This window comes from Phascolarctos cinereus, unplaced genomic scaffold (genome assembly GCF_003287225.1).
Source record: "Phascolarctos cinereus isolate Bilbo 61053 unplaced genomic scaffold, phaCin_HiC Scaffold_4;HRSCAF=312, whole genome shotgun sequence".
Lineage (NCBI taxonomy): Eukaryota > Metazoa > Chordata > Mammalia > Diprotodontia > Phascolarctidae > Phascolarctos > Phascolarctos cinereus.
This window is the reverse complement of record NW_027555847.1, coordinates 560,771,854-560,787,155: the sequence shown is the minus strand read 5'-3', so window position 1 is coordinate 560,787,155 and position 15,302 is coordinate 560,771,854. Positions and strand designations below refer to the sequence as shown.

General features: G+C 39.4%; 1 protein-coding gene across 9 annotated transcripts in view; it reads left to right on the top strand.

Annotated features, from left to right (window-relative positions):
* PHACTR1 (phosphatase and actin regulator 1) overlaps positions 1–15,302 on the top strand; it is a 655,396-nt gene that overhangs the window by 578,582 nt on the left and 61,512 nt on the right. For 8 of the 9 annotated variants that reach the window (XM_078153594.1, XM_078153598.1, XM_078153593.1 and 5 more), the window contains 2 exons: positions 3,912–4,159; positions 5,721–5,877. In XM_078153594.1, coding sequence (XP_078009720.1) covers positions 3,912–4,159; positions 5,721–5,877 — 405 coding nt within the window. The remainder of the gene's footprint in view (positions 1–3,911; positions 4,160–5,720; positions 5,878–15,302) is intronic. The other variant, XM_078153595.1, reaches the window with a different exon arrangement.

Here is a 15,302-nt window from a genome sequence, read left to right as displayed (position 1 = left end):
ATTAGATGTCAATATTGTATAGTGACTAAACAACATGCTGTTCTTGGTCATTTTTCAGTTGTGTCCAACTCTTCATGACCCCTTTTGGGGTTTTCTTGGCAAGAATGCTAGAGTGGTTTGCCAGTTCCTTCTCCAGCTCATTTCACAGATGAGGAAACTGAGACAAACAGGATTAAGTGACTTGCTCAGGGTCACACAGCTAGGAAGTCTAAGGCCAGATTTGAACTCAGGAAAATGAGTCTTCTTGACTCCAATCCTAGCACTCTATCCACTTTGCCACCTAGCTGCCCAGCTAAATGATTTGTCACTAAAAGTTCTTTGTAACCAAGCTTGGTGGCTCACATCTGAAAACTCTCCTATTTAGAAGGCCAGATCTATTAAGCTCAGAAGTTCTAAGCTGCAGTGGGCTAAGCCAAATGTGGGATCCACTCTAAGTCTATCATCATTATCAATATGGCTTCTAGAAGCAGGAGGCCGACTAGGCTGCCTAAGCAAGGGTGAACCAGCCCAGGTCAGAAATAGCAAGTGAATAAAGTGTCTGTGCTGATCAGCAATCAGATTGACAGTGTACTTCTAGCTTGAGTGAGATAAGGGAGAGATAACAAGGAGGAAGAGGAGGAGGAAGAGGAGAACAAGGAGGAGGAGGAGGAGGAGGGGAGAGAGAGAGAGAGAGAGAGTGAGAATGAGAGAGAGAATGAGAGAGAATATGAATAGTTACTTGCTTAAGGAACTGCAGATAATAATTAAAACGTTCATTCACAAAGGAAGAAAGTTAACTGAAGTGAAAAAAATTAAGGCATGTCATTAAGTTATAAGATAATTGAAAGTTTTAAAGGAAGCCATCATGCATTGTTGCACAATGAAATTTCTCCTAACATATCAAAAAATTACTTTCTGGACAAAGTAGTTTAAAGTAAAATTTGTTAGAAATACAATACATACCTTGATTGTCCACTTCCTCATTAATCACATATACTTGAGTAGGTAAGATGCATTCTATCTTGAGATGAATTGACTTCTTGTGTTCAGAAATCTCTCAATTTGAAGAATAACTTAAGTGAGGATGGGGTGCACAGGACTAAGACAGGACATCTCAAAAATCATCAGAGCTACATCAATAGTCAGCGAGTACCACCTGAGAGTGCAGGGTCCTGAGTTGGCTGCACACTATCCTCAATCCACTTCTGTTGACTGCAAAGGACACTTAAGAAGCAATACCTAGTTAGATAATGATTCCTTACCTGTGGTCTTTCCCTGTAGAATCTGTTCATTACCAATAGACTACTGTGAATATCTGCCTGATGTCACTAGATTAGGGGGGAAAGGGTTAAAAAATGATTTTCCAAATGAGATTGGAAAACTTGTTTTAAAAAATTCACATAAACTAGAAACCAGAATCAGACTAAGTCAAGGAACAATAGAAGAAATGGCAGAGAAGAAAATGAAAGAGAGAAGTGGAAAGCAACAAATAAAATAAACACACATAAATACAACAGCATAAAACATAAGAATAACCAAAATTCTTAGAGCAAAGAAATTATATTCAATAAGAATATGTGGCCTTGCCATTTTGGGAACTGATTTTAGAGAAACACAAAGGTGTTTTGCTGAGAAATTATCTTGTACCCCATTATCAGGGAAGGATAAAATCTTTGTTCAAGAATATTTTATAAATGACGTTAATGATGTAATTGATAAGAAATGGACAGAGATGAGTAATAACAGCATTGCGGATCTTGAAGAAATAAGTGATTTTTAAAATTTGTCTGTATTCAGTGGCATGACATTAGAGTTGATGTAACCAAAGGGAAACAGGCCTTTAAACTATGAGTGTATTTATACAAATATATGCATATATACACACATGCATATACTTGTAGATATACACGTGTGTATGTAACTATACACACATGTATGTACATATAAATATATATGTATGTACATATGCAATTTTTTGTCCAAAAATAAAACTGCAAGCTACCCTTTTCTTTAACATTTTCACTGCTTGGTACAAGGTTGCTTGTTTTTAAAATGTCAAAATCTGATGGCTATGGAAACTGTCATATATATATATATATATATATATATATATATATATATATATATATATATATATATATATACACATATATATATGTGAAATATAAATTTATTTAAATTAAAATTTTTTATCATAAGGTTAAAAAATTAAGAATACAATTCCTTTTTTGGGTTAATCTACAGAAGTATGGCAGTTAGCTATATGTTTCATTGCTGGATTTTATATAGGACCTGTTACAAAAGAATCCTAAACTGCTCAGCTTATTGTCATATAGGAAATATGGAACTTCAGAAATCAACCTGACCATTCCCTAAACCTTACTAAGAAAATTGTCTGGGTGGATTCTGCTTAAGAGAAAAATCCAAAAATATCACCTTTGCATCTTTCCCGCTCTTCATTGAACAAAAATATTATCCTCACCTGCTGCCCCTGATGGACACCTGAAAGATAAAAGACTGTAGCTTAGAAAAGATAGCTTGGATTCTAGATCATCCTTAGCTTTCCTCCTTCTGTTGAGTTGTACCAGAATCTCCAGCCACCTGTTCCTATCCCCTTTGTCCTTACTTAGTGCAGACCTCTCCAAGTGCTACCTGGTATCACTTTTAGTGTGTCCCTCGCTCCCTTACCTCAATTTATGCATTACTTTACAAGAGAGGTAGGAAGATGAAATATAATGGACACATGATCTCTAAGCAATATTAACCAAATTAACCATTTGCTATGAATCAAATAGAAAACAAATAGTGTTGTTATTGTTCAGTTGTTTTTCAGTTGTGCCCAACTCTCTATGACCCTATTTGGAATTTTCTTGGCAAAAATGCTGGAGTGATTTGCCATTTCCTTCTCCAGTTCATTTTACAGATAAGGAAACTGAGGCAGAGTTAAGTGACTTGTCCAGGGTTACACGGTTAATAAGTGTCTGAGGCTGGATTTGAACTCAGGAAGATGACTCTTCCTGACTCCAGGCCTGGCACTCTGAACACTGCACCACTTAGCTGCCCAAAGTAAATAAAAATATATACCTATTTATCATTTGGAGACGATAAGACCAATCAGAAATAGTTCCAGAATTACTGTTATTATTGCTAAAAAAAGAGACAAAGGTCTGAAACCTCCTGTTCCAGACCATTCAGACTGTCCAGCCACACTGCCATCCTAAAGTAGTTACTTATTTGTATACATATTGCATATAGAATGTAATCTCTTTGAGGGCAGGGACGATTTCATTCTCACCAACAGAGAGCAGGCCTTTGAATCAAAATGACCTGGCTTCAAGTCCCGCGTTTGACACATAATGGCCGTTTGATCCTCAGCAAATCATTTAGCTTCTTAGTTACAGAGCAGGAGTCATGTCGCCGTGGTAGAAGAAGTTTCCTCCCCAGAGGGCTCCCTACAATATTTAAATCATGTGTTTAGAACAATAAAAAAAGTTTCTAGGAACAACTTAGCACAGTGTTCAAACACAGCAAGTATTTAATAAATGCTCATTGCATAATAGTATCCTAGAAAAGTAGTTTTAATTGCCTGACCAATCTTTGGCTTTTCCAGCCTGGAAATATGAATTTCTTTTTTTTTCCTTTTATGAGACATTTGGGGTCAAGTGACTTGCCTAGGGTCATACAGCTAGTAAGTGTCAAGTGTCTGAAGCCAGATTTGAACTCAGGTCCTCCTGACTCCAGAGCCAGTACTCTAGCTACTGCACCACCTAGCTGCCCCAGAAATGTGAATTTCTAAATTTAAATTGTACTTTAATTTCTTCATGTGGGATGATTAACGTGGAGTTCTTTACTTTAAAAAGCCTTGGAAGCTCTGAGACACTTATATGGTGAATGTGGCTGGATTCATTCTTACTTTTTTTTCCCCCTTCCAGTTCTGACCAGCGGGTGCCCTGTTCTTCTTCCTACCACAGTTCTAGCTTACACTCGGGTGATGGCGTCACGAAAACAGGACCCATGGGCCTTCCAGACCTAAGACAAGTGCCAACTGTTGTGATTGAATGTGATGACAATAAAGAAAATGTGCCTCATGAATCTGATTATGAAGACTCCTCCTGCCTGTACGCAAGGGAAGAGGAGGATGAGGATGAAGACGAAGACGATGACACCTCATTATACACTAGTACGTCTGAACTGTTCATCAGATGCCCCCTCCCCCAGTAATTTTCTTTCTGTTGTTTCCTCAAAGCATAAGGAAAACACAAAATGAACCACACTTCATCTTCTCTTTAAAGAGGCTGGCTGTATCACCATAATTTTTTTTTAGTCGCAAAGAATGCTCAGTAATTAATGCCAACCGTTGTGTATGTAATTATTCATTTTCATTCAGATACCAACAACTTTGGAAGATCAGAATTTAAGTTTCCTATTTAGGTGTCTTAAAATGTGTTGAGAAAGGAGAGGAAAGTTCAAAATCCATCATTCTAGGCCTGAATAATAAATCCTTTTCAAAATGGCACTCATTTGAATGTAGCACAAGCTGTAGTCCTGATAATTTGAGATAAAATAGGGGAGAAAGAAAAGACAAAGAAAATCCACAGGAAATCCCCAAACCTTTTGCTAGCCAATAGCTTCAATTTCCTTTCCCTCCAAACCGTTTAACCAAACTGCTGATAACTAGCAGAATTGTCTCATTTGAGTTTCTTCTCTTTTCTTTTCTTTTTACAAAGGCAGGGGGAAAACAGCATGATTGATGGGTCTCTGATAGGAATGTTAATGATGGTCAAAAGACAAGTGAGGAAAGAACCAATGATCCAATGGTATTAGTAATCCACAGAATGAAAAATCAGACCCCCAGTCATATGGAGCCAAGTGTATCCTAAGAAATACAGCATCATTGGCCTTCTCTGGTTACCAATAATATCTCATTTAGGTTGAGCTTTTAGAGTTTGCAAAGCAATTCTTTCACAACAGCTTTATAAAGTAAATAGTAAAAGTATTAATATTCTGAAAGATTAAGTAACCTGACAGTGGCTACACAGACTAATAATTATCTAAGCTAGGATTTGAACCCAGACCTGCTAATTACAAATCCAGCCTTCTAACCATTGTGCCAAGTAGCCTCTGAGTAGCTGTTGGCACTAATTCTAAAAAAGAACCTGCTACCAAAGACCATTCCCTAGTACAAGAGATATTCCATAACCTAAATCTCTCTTGTCTACCCCCTTTATTGATCCTCTAATCAAGAGAAGACAACACCTCCATAGCTACTTGTACATAATATGCTCATTTTTATTCTTGTAACTTTACTCATGCCATTTTCTATACTGTCTCTACCCATCCTTTAAAGACTCACATAAGTCAATGAAGGCCTCTCCAGCTACCAAAGCCCACACTAAACTCCCTTTGCCGAGCCCCTATTTTGTTTATTGTCACTACCACACTCTTTAGCATTCTATTGTCCTTGAATTGTTGTGCGAGCATTAGTTTTATCAGCCTTAATAAACTGTAAGTTCCTGAAGGCAGGGATCATGCCACATGTTTCTATTATCTACAAACCTCAGTAAATACCTGTTTGTTTGATTGAACTCTATAAATCTGCGTTTGAGTTGAAGCTAAAACTCTTTTGAGTCTTAAGCTCTTTATGGCTATTTTTTTACAACAATATCGTGCAACTCTTCATTGTTGGAAGAGAATATAGGTGTTTGTGGGGGTAAATGTTCTGTTTTTGTGTCTTCTTCCAGGTTCTCTGGCTATGAAGGTGTGCCGAAAGGATTCCTTGGCCATCAAGCTCAGCAACAGACCCTCCAAGCGAGAGCTAGAAGAGAAAAACATTTTGCCCAGACAGACGGATGAGGAGAGGCTGGAACTGAGACAGCAGATCGGTACCAAGCTTACCAGGTAAGGATGCTGGCCAGTCATTGCTTATTTCTCAGTGAGACCATAGAGGAGAGTTATATTTTCCTGGCTATTGGGTAAGTCAAACCTATGCGTGACAGCAGAAGAATTTCCTTTGCAGAGATCTGACTTCAAATCCACCCTTGGGGAAATGGTAGTTATTCATCTCTTGAACCAATATCTCATCTTCCTCACTTGAAAAGCCATTTAGTGTGCAGGTAGCTTCCCTAAGGATGACCACTGAGTAGAAAAACCAACTGTAGCAAAGTAACACTGTCAAAGAACATTGAATTCTCACATGAATATGGAACCATGTTTTGTTGTTTTTGTATTTACTTACAAATGTAACTAAATAAAAAACATCCCTTGCACTCAAAGGTTTTATGAATGTAGTACCATGAAATACAGAACATCCACACTAAAAGATACACAAATCACTGCATATCTCAACCCAACATCCCTCTTTTGGTGTAAGAAATCTTGTGTGTGTGTGTATGTGTGTGTGTGTGTGTGTGTGTGTATATATATATGTGTGTGTGTGTGTTGTGTTATGTATGTGTGTATGTATATTTATGTATGTGTATGTATATGTATATATACACACATATAGATATATGTATGTATGCACACATGTGTATATGTGTGGATATATACATATATGTATACATATACATATATGTGTACATTTGCAAATGTGCAAAATATATCTCTATATATTGATATATCAACACAAACTATGTCAATAAATAAAATCTGCATTTTGATGTATGATACAGGTGTTTGCACTGTGTGTATAAGGTACAGTTTTTTTGTGTTTCATCATGCTAGTAAGCTACAAACTATATCACTGAGTTTAATTCCTGACGAAATTCTAGAACACATTATTAAAAGAATGGCTTGTACGCATCTAAGGGAAGCAGGAATCACTGAGAGCTAGTGTGACTTCATCAAGAACAACTGATCTCAGAAAAACTAGACAAGTAGACCAGAAAACTGATGTGGATATGAGTTTAGCAAGATGTCCACAAAGCACTTGGCAAGGTCTTTCCCAATATCTATGGAACAAAGTGGAAAGATATGAGCTGGATCAGGGATTCCTAAGCTGTAGGACATGGACTCCTGGGACAGCCAAAGATTTTTGTGTAACTATACATATCAAACATTATCATTTTGTAATTATGTAATTTCTTAGTTAAGTGAAACCAATGATACTACAATTATATGGGTTCTGTATAATAGATCTGTGCAATTATATTGTGCTAAAAGGAGATCGTCACATTTAGAAGGGTTGGGATCCCTTCGACTAGATTATACACCCCAGTTATAAGGATTCCAAACTGAATGAATGGCCCATTGTTAACCTGGAAAGACATCTCTGGGGAAGCACCTAGAAGAGCTATCCAGTGCCATTTAACTTTTTTTTAAAAATGACTTGGATGAAGGTATGGATGACATGCAGATGGCACAAACCTGGAACAGATAACTAACAAAGTCCTGACAAAGCCAGGATCCTCAAATATCTGACCAGGTTAAAACAATGGGCCACATCTAATAAGATGAAAACGAGTAGGAATAAATGAGAAGTCCTGCATCTGGGTTCAAAACACTCCAGAGTACAAAGTGGAGGAGGTGTGGCTAGAAAACAGTTCCTGTGGAGATTTGAGAGATATTCATGGACTCCAAGCTCAATATGAGTAAAAGAGGGCAATATAACAGCCTGACAAACTAATTTGGCCCCTCACTTGCTGTTCTCAAAGGCTGTCTTTACATAGTTCCCAGGCTGCTGTCTACACTGTGCATCTACCATTCTAGGTGTGGCCATAGCTGCCCCCTGCTCTGGGGCTACTGCCATTGTTTCCCACTACTTCCTTCTCCTCCTGCTGCCTCTGAGCCTGGAACTGCTTTATTGGCCATGCTGAGGGTCTTATTCACTTGTGCTCTTTGGGATCCACACTGACCCCTTTTTAAAAACTTTGACTCTCTTCCTACTGGTTCTTCCCTCCTTATTATGTCAGACGTAGCCATGGATGCCAGCTCTGAGGTCTCTACCAAGGCCCTGAGGGAGAGGAAGGACATCATGGAGGAGATGGAAAATGGTAGAGATGAACCAGTTAATGGTAATGCTAATGAGAAAAATGGAGACGAGAAGGTTGACAGTGATGTAGATGAGGAAGATGAAGAGGATTAAGAAAAAAATGGTGAGGAAGAGGATGGAAATGAGGATGTGGAAGCAAATAGGCAGCTGAAGATGAGGAGAAAGAGGCTATTGAAATCAAAAGGCAGAACACCAACAAAATAACTAGACATTTGGGTTAGGATGGGCGGAGGAGGTTAATTTTTAAAAGGAGAGAAAGAAAAGACTGCGATGACCTATTAACCCTCAACTTCCTGTCTCAGAATGGTCACCCTCAAATAGAGGGCCCAAGCCTATTGGGTGTTGTAACCCAATCAGATAATATAGTCCTGATGATTACCAACCACAATGAGAATTACCAACAGGAAGAGGAAAAAAAAGAACTAAAACTTCTAAGACCCTGGTTTTCTTAAAAGCCCTTTAAAGAAAAATGATTGTATTTTTATTTAGATTTTATATTTTTGTGTGGTCAGTCATTTTTCCATGATTTTGGATGACTTGGTAGCCTTTGATATGTTCTCTATCCTGCTTCTGGTTTTACTTGTGTTGTGATCATATTCCTAACAATCTCAAAGGAGGGGGACAAACTTGCTTAAAAAAAAAACAGAAAACTATGATAAAACACACAATTTTATTCCAAGCATTCTAATAACTTTTGTGTGTGTAACTGTATTTAGCTATAAAATAAGTAATTGATTTGTTATTTGGTAGTTGGAAGGCCAGAAATAAAAGGGTTTTTATTTTTCCATTTTTCCCTTTATTTCTATATGTGAAGTTGCTGTTTGAAATTTCTTGCTCTGTTTTGTTTTAAAATGTTCATTTTGTTTCTTGGAGGGTGTGTGAAACATATTATCTAACAACAAACAGATATTTTATTTTATTGAGTTGTTCTAAAAAGAAAAAAAAAAACTGGTATAAACTTTGTGGCATTAAGAGGTGTTGTGTCCAGACCAATGTAGATGATAATTGTGAGGTGACCTACCCTGGTTAAACTGAATCTACATTATTTAATTCCCTTCTGGGCACATTTTTGGAAAAAACTATTGACTGGCTAGAGAACACCCTAAAGAAAGTAATAAAGATGAGTGCATCAGCTGAAGGAACTGGAGTTGTTTAGCCTAAGGAAGAAAACTAATTAACTGTTTTCAAAAATTTGAAGGGATGTCATTTGGAAAAAGGACTAGTCTTCTTTTATTTTGTCCCAGAGGGCCAAACTCTGGGACAAGATTTAAAGAAGATTAAAGCTCGATGTAAGGTAAAATATCCTAAGGGTTAGATCTGTTCAGAAGTGGAATGGATGTCAGAAGTGTTCCGCTCAGTAGAGGCCTTCCAGTGAAGACTGTATGACTTTTGCTGGGGATGTTGTAGAAGAGATTCCTGTTCAGGCAGAAGTTAGATTAGGTGGTCTTTGATGTCCCTTCCAACTCTGAGATTCTGTGATTCTGTTTCATCAAAGGATGGGCAGGTAACACACTCTTCCATCGGTGTAGTACACTGAGTTATTTTAGGATACTTAAGTAGAACTTCTCTTTCTTTACTAATAAGCTTGTCCCCTGGGGCATGCCATACTTTGATGTGTCAAGGTGGTATAACCTTATCTCCAAGACCAAATGATTTGGCCTCTCTGATGTCCATCTCTTTCCCTTTCCGTGCTTTTCAAGCTGGGTTGGAAAGAGCCCCGTGGGATTTGAGAGGAAGTACTTGAATTTAATATTAGCCTAGAAATATGAGGATTTCTAAGGAAAGTTCAAGAATGAAGACTATTCTGAATCTTCCAGTCTGAGAGTTACAGATTGAACCTAAGGGTTATTCAACCACCATCTTTCTTCGTGCTGTTCATAATATCCGTATATTGTAGTCTCTGTCCTGGAGGGCCAGGCATGGCAGCACATATCTGTCATCCCTGCTACTGGGAGTCTGAGCCTGGTGAATCCCTGGAGCTCAGGAGTTCTGAGCTGCAGTGCCCTGAAGCCCACTGAGTGGCACATTAAATCTGGCACCAGTATGGTGTGCCCCAAGGACCAGTGGACCACCAGGCTGCCTAAGGAGGGAAGAATTGTTTAAATCTGGCACCAGTATGGTGTGCCCCAAGGACCAGTGGACCACCAGGCTGCCTAAGGAGGGAAGAATTGTTTTAGGTCAGAAATCCAGCAGGTCAAAGCTCCCATACTGACTTTTAGGATTGGGTTTTTGAGTAGCTGTTGCATTTCCAGCCTACATAAGATAAGGAGACCCAGTCTACCAAAATAAATAAATAAATAAATAGGACTAGAAATGTCACAAATAACAAGATATAGTCAAGTCTTGCTATGAACTAAGAAGAAAGTCATTTGGACTAGATCTTACATTTAGGCTAGCTAGTAATTGATGTCAGCGAAACTTTTGCTCCTTACCATTTCCAGGTTAAGATTTCACCTCTCTAAAGGAATTGGCCTTTGAAATGAAATTGGACCTGTGTAGTCAACAAGAAAGTGAATAGAAAGAGGTCATAGTGAACATCTGTTCTTCCAGTTCCTGCATCCTCTCACCAAGCCCTCAGATGTGGAAGGTGGAGGAACTCAGCAAAAAGTTAACTAGACTAAATGGTTTCAAACTATGAGAGTTTACAAGCATTCTTGACAGGAAAAAACCTGACTTTGAGAATTCTGTCTCAAGAGAAGTTGAGGTTAACCAATGAAGTAAGGGTTAATTTGGGGACTGCTTTGGAGGAGGGATGTCACTGGATGGGTCAACAGTTTTCAGAGGGAGCACTTCCATAGAGAAGGATGTAGGTAAAATGTAGGACAAACAGTAGGTTGGGGGTGGGTGGGGAATGCAGTAGGCAGGCAATCAATTTAGGCTTCGGGAACAGAGGAGAAGAAAGTTTCTATTCGAGTAATAAAATGTCAGCTGGACATTAGGGAAAGATGGAAACTTAGGCGCCACACCCAACAATGCAGAAAGTTGTTTAGATACGGTCTAGTGCAGCAATTCCTGAATTGGAGGAAATGAGGAGATTGAGGAAGAGTCACAACGTGATTCCCTCATTCCTGGAGCAGACACCATGGAGACTCCTGGGCTGCTTCTGCTGCTACGTTTGCCTGCAAGTGCTTCAAGCTTTCTGAAGATCTTTCTCCTCTGTCCTTCCTCCCTCCACAGTCACGTCCCTCTCTCCTCCTCGCCCCCAACTAAATATTCAGGACATCATTGGTGGCAAGCAGGGAGGTTGCTGCTGTTGTTTGTCTTTCATTCTAGAAGAGTTCTGTGACATCAGCAAGTGATGCCATGACATGCAAGTGAACTGGGTTTAAGTGAGGCAGGGCTGTGCAAAGTCACCAGCCTCACTCTCTCCTCTGGAGCCATCTGGGTCCAGTGGCAAGATATAGATCAGGACAACTGGAGATGGTCCTGGATGCAGTGGGGGACCTTGGTCTTTTTAAGTTAAGGTCTTTCCCAGGTCCAACTGAGGCAAAATAGGGGCAGCCCTTGGGAAAGGAGCATGTAAAAATGTTTAAGAATCTCTCTTCTAGTCTCAAGCAGTAGCTGTCTGAGATTTTTTTTTTTGGAAGGAGGTGAGGCAGAATTGGTATTTATTTTATACTGCCTATAACTATGAGATTTTTCCTAATGTGGAAATAAGCTCCAAACTGTTTTCTAAGTATTTTACTTTGTACTTTGCATTTCTGGTTCCAAAAATAATAAGTAATATATAGCATGTTAAGGTTTGAAAAGCACTTCACATAATATTATCTCCTTCAATCCTAACAATCATAACGAGATAGATGCTATCATTATTCCCATTCTACAGATGAGGAAACTGAATCTGAGCCCACAGATGCAGATCACATAGCTAGGAAGTGTCTGATACAGGATTCAAACTCTCTTCTTCTTGATTCCAAAGCCAGCACTCTATCCACTCTGCTGCTAAGCCGCCTTTGTTTGCCCTCTTTGTCACAGCCTACTCATATTTATACAATGTAAAGTGGTCTAACTTCCCGGGCTAGTCACCTATACCAAAACCTTCCCAGGGCAGAAGGAATATCATCCCCCTTACTCCCAGTTCTATGGAGAACCAACGATGGCACTTGGCAGAGACACAGATTGCCACCTATCAAAAACTTAGAACTCTAGGAAGTCTTCTGAGATTTCAAAAGATTAAGCGACTAGCAAGTGTCAGAGGCAGGATTTAAATTCAGACCCTCCTGACTCCAGGTTCACCACCTTTACCCGTATTCCCCTCCTTTCACCAATGGGAAGTAGAGGCCAGAAAACCCAGAAAGTGGACATTTGCAAATGAATGAATGAAAAAGCATTAATAAGCACCAAGCGCTGCACTAAGATGGCTTAGTGGATAGACTGCCAGGGGCCTGGGATCTTCCTGAGTTCAAATCTGACCTCAGACTTACAAGCTGTGTGACGCGGAGCAAGTCCCTTAATCCTGTTTGTTTCAGCTTCACCTTCTATAAAATGAGCTGGAGAAGGAAATGGCAAACCACTCCAGTGTCTCTGTCAAGAAAATCCCAAATGGGGTCCCGAAGAGTCAGACATGACTGAAAAATGAGTAAACAACAACACTGCTAAGGCCCATGCACCTGAAGCTATTTCTGGTTTCCGTATCAGCCTTATGGCATATAAACACCTTCTTTACTGTGCCTGTACAGTTATCATATTCATACTTCACAGGATGCCACTTAAAAAATATAACCAGAGCTTCTGGTTAAAATGGAACTTGAAACAAAGGAGGAAAAATAAAGAGTCTTAAGTGGCTAAAAACATCCATGTGTTATGTTTTCCCCTGTTAGATAGAATGTGAGCTTCTTGAGAACAGACACTTTTCACTTTTCTCTGTATTTCCAGAATTTAACACAGTGCTTGGTACAAAATGAAAGCTTTTTCATTCATTCATTCATTCATTCATTCATTCATTCATTCATTCATTCAGTTCCATACACCAGCAGAGATCCAGGGATTCCCATGGTGCCATGGCTTATTTGACTAGAGTAAAATAATACTGGTTGGTCCCATGAAGGTGTCCTAAGGTATCTATTCCTCTGCCTTGTTCTCCATCCCTGACAGAAAAAAATAAAGCAGAATAATCCACAAATTCTCAGGGGTTGAGCAGATGGTAAGCATGGCCAAAATGTGACTTTCAGCCCAAGGGTGCTGACTGATAACTTTGCATTATTAGAATTTTGCTCGCTCTCCCAATACAATACATCCGTGTCTCTCCTCTAATAAGGTCACCTTGGTTGGGCAGTGAACATTCAGTAAGCATTTAATGTTTTGTATAGAAATGGGAAAATAGTGTGGATGGACCAGATTCTCATTGCAATTTTTTGTGGGGTGGGGCTAGTGTATGATTTTCACGTGGAAGAAGTGTGCATGGTGGATACAGCCCTGGTCTTGGAGTCAAAAAGGCCTGACTTTAAATCCCACATTAAATACTTGCTACCTATGTGGTCTTGAGCTAGTCTCTTAACTTCTCTGAGACTCAGTCTCCTCATCTGTTAAATGGGAATAAAAATAGGACCTGCCTGCCTCACTATGTGAGAATCAAATGAGATAATGTTTTAAAATTCTCTGCAAAGCCTAAGGCAGAATATGAACATGAACTGCTAATGCTATTGTTACAGTAGATGCAGTGGAGAGAGACCTGGGCTGGAGTCAGGAAGACCTGAGTTTAAATCTGGCTTTAGACACTTACTAGCTGTGTGAGCCTGGGCAAGTCACTTAACCTCAGTTTCCTAAACTCTAAAATGGAGATAATAATAGCATCTACTTCCCAGGGTTGTTACGATAATAAAATGAGATATTCCCAAAGCATTTAGAAGAGTGCCTAATGCATAGTAGGCACTACATAAATGCTAGTTGGTGGTAGTAGTAGTAGTAGTAGCAGTAGTAATATTCTAAGTAGGCAGTGTGATTTAGTACAGAGATGTCAAATTCACAGGGGGTGCATAGGGCATGCAAAACTCACAAGTACTCGTGGGAATCTGTTTCTATTTGAATTTGGCACCTCTGAATAGATAATAGATCTTAAAGTCAGGAAGACCAGCTTCAAGTCCAGTTTTTGATACATATTGGTGTGTGACTCTGGACAAGTCACCTAACTTTTCAATGCTCCTAGACACCCTCTAAGACCATCAACTGAGAGTAGGTGCCAACCTGCAGTCATGGAGGGAATATACTTACTGAGAGTTCCCCCCCCGCCAATAAAATAGCACATCAGGTCGTTCCCACACACACACACACACACACACACACACACACACACACACACACAAAAAGGAAGTTTTAGGACATTTTCTCTTAGAATGAAAATCAAGCCCCGTACTTGTAGCCAAACAAACAAAAGTAAGATTCAGGAACAAAGCTGAGAAATAAAAGATGGTCTAGCCAGGTTCTGTAGACAGCAGCATATGTTCTGTCTGAATATAATATCTATCACCATGATACATCGGCACTTCACCAGCATGCTATATTTCTGAGAAGGAAACTAAGGGGAAGGAAAACTATCTTTCTTTAAATTTAACTCTTACACAGAGTCCAGTGCCCCCCAGATTTGAGTGTAGCCCATCTATAAAAGTCTAGAATCTTTGGTTTCTAGGATTTATGGGAACAAACTAGTTGATCTGAAGTTCCTATAGGTTCATGTGTTGAGTTGACTGGAAATGTTTTTGCTTCTGTGTCATAGAAAGGAACCAAAAGAAATGTAAGTCTTGTGCACACTGTTCATCTCTGAAGCTTCGCAGTTGTAGCTTTCTGTCATCGGAAGCAACTCAGGAAATCTCAACTCAGTAAGAATGTGGCCAATTGTCCTGCCCTCAGGGAGACCGTTGATTGAATTGAAGGGTGAGGATCTATAGGGCTTCCATGATGATCCCAAAGTGGGGGAATGCAAAAGCTGACAGGTGAAAGGGTGGAGATTATCTGCAGAATAAGCCCCAGTGCTCAAAGACAGAAGCAAAAGGAATTGTTCCCACAGGACACCTTTCTCATGGTATCATTAGGATGACTCTTTTCACCTTCTTTCAGTAACTTGTCAAGACTGCCAAGTAAAAAGAGCAGCTTCAAATAAGGCAATGAGTTAGGGAGGAATTGTTTGCTGTCACCAAGCTGAGGCTGTGATTGGCATAGTGAGTAGTCAGTTCAGTCTTCCTGCTCCATACTGTTGTGTTTAATCCAGAGGTGGCTGACCTTTGGGAGTGAACAATGCTTGCTGTTCATGTCATTACAAGCCCTAGGTCATTGCATTCCCAAACTATAAGCCAAGAGAAGCACATAGGGCTCCAGGATCCTCTAGGACAACTCTACA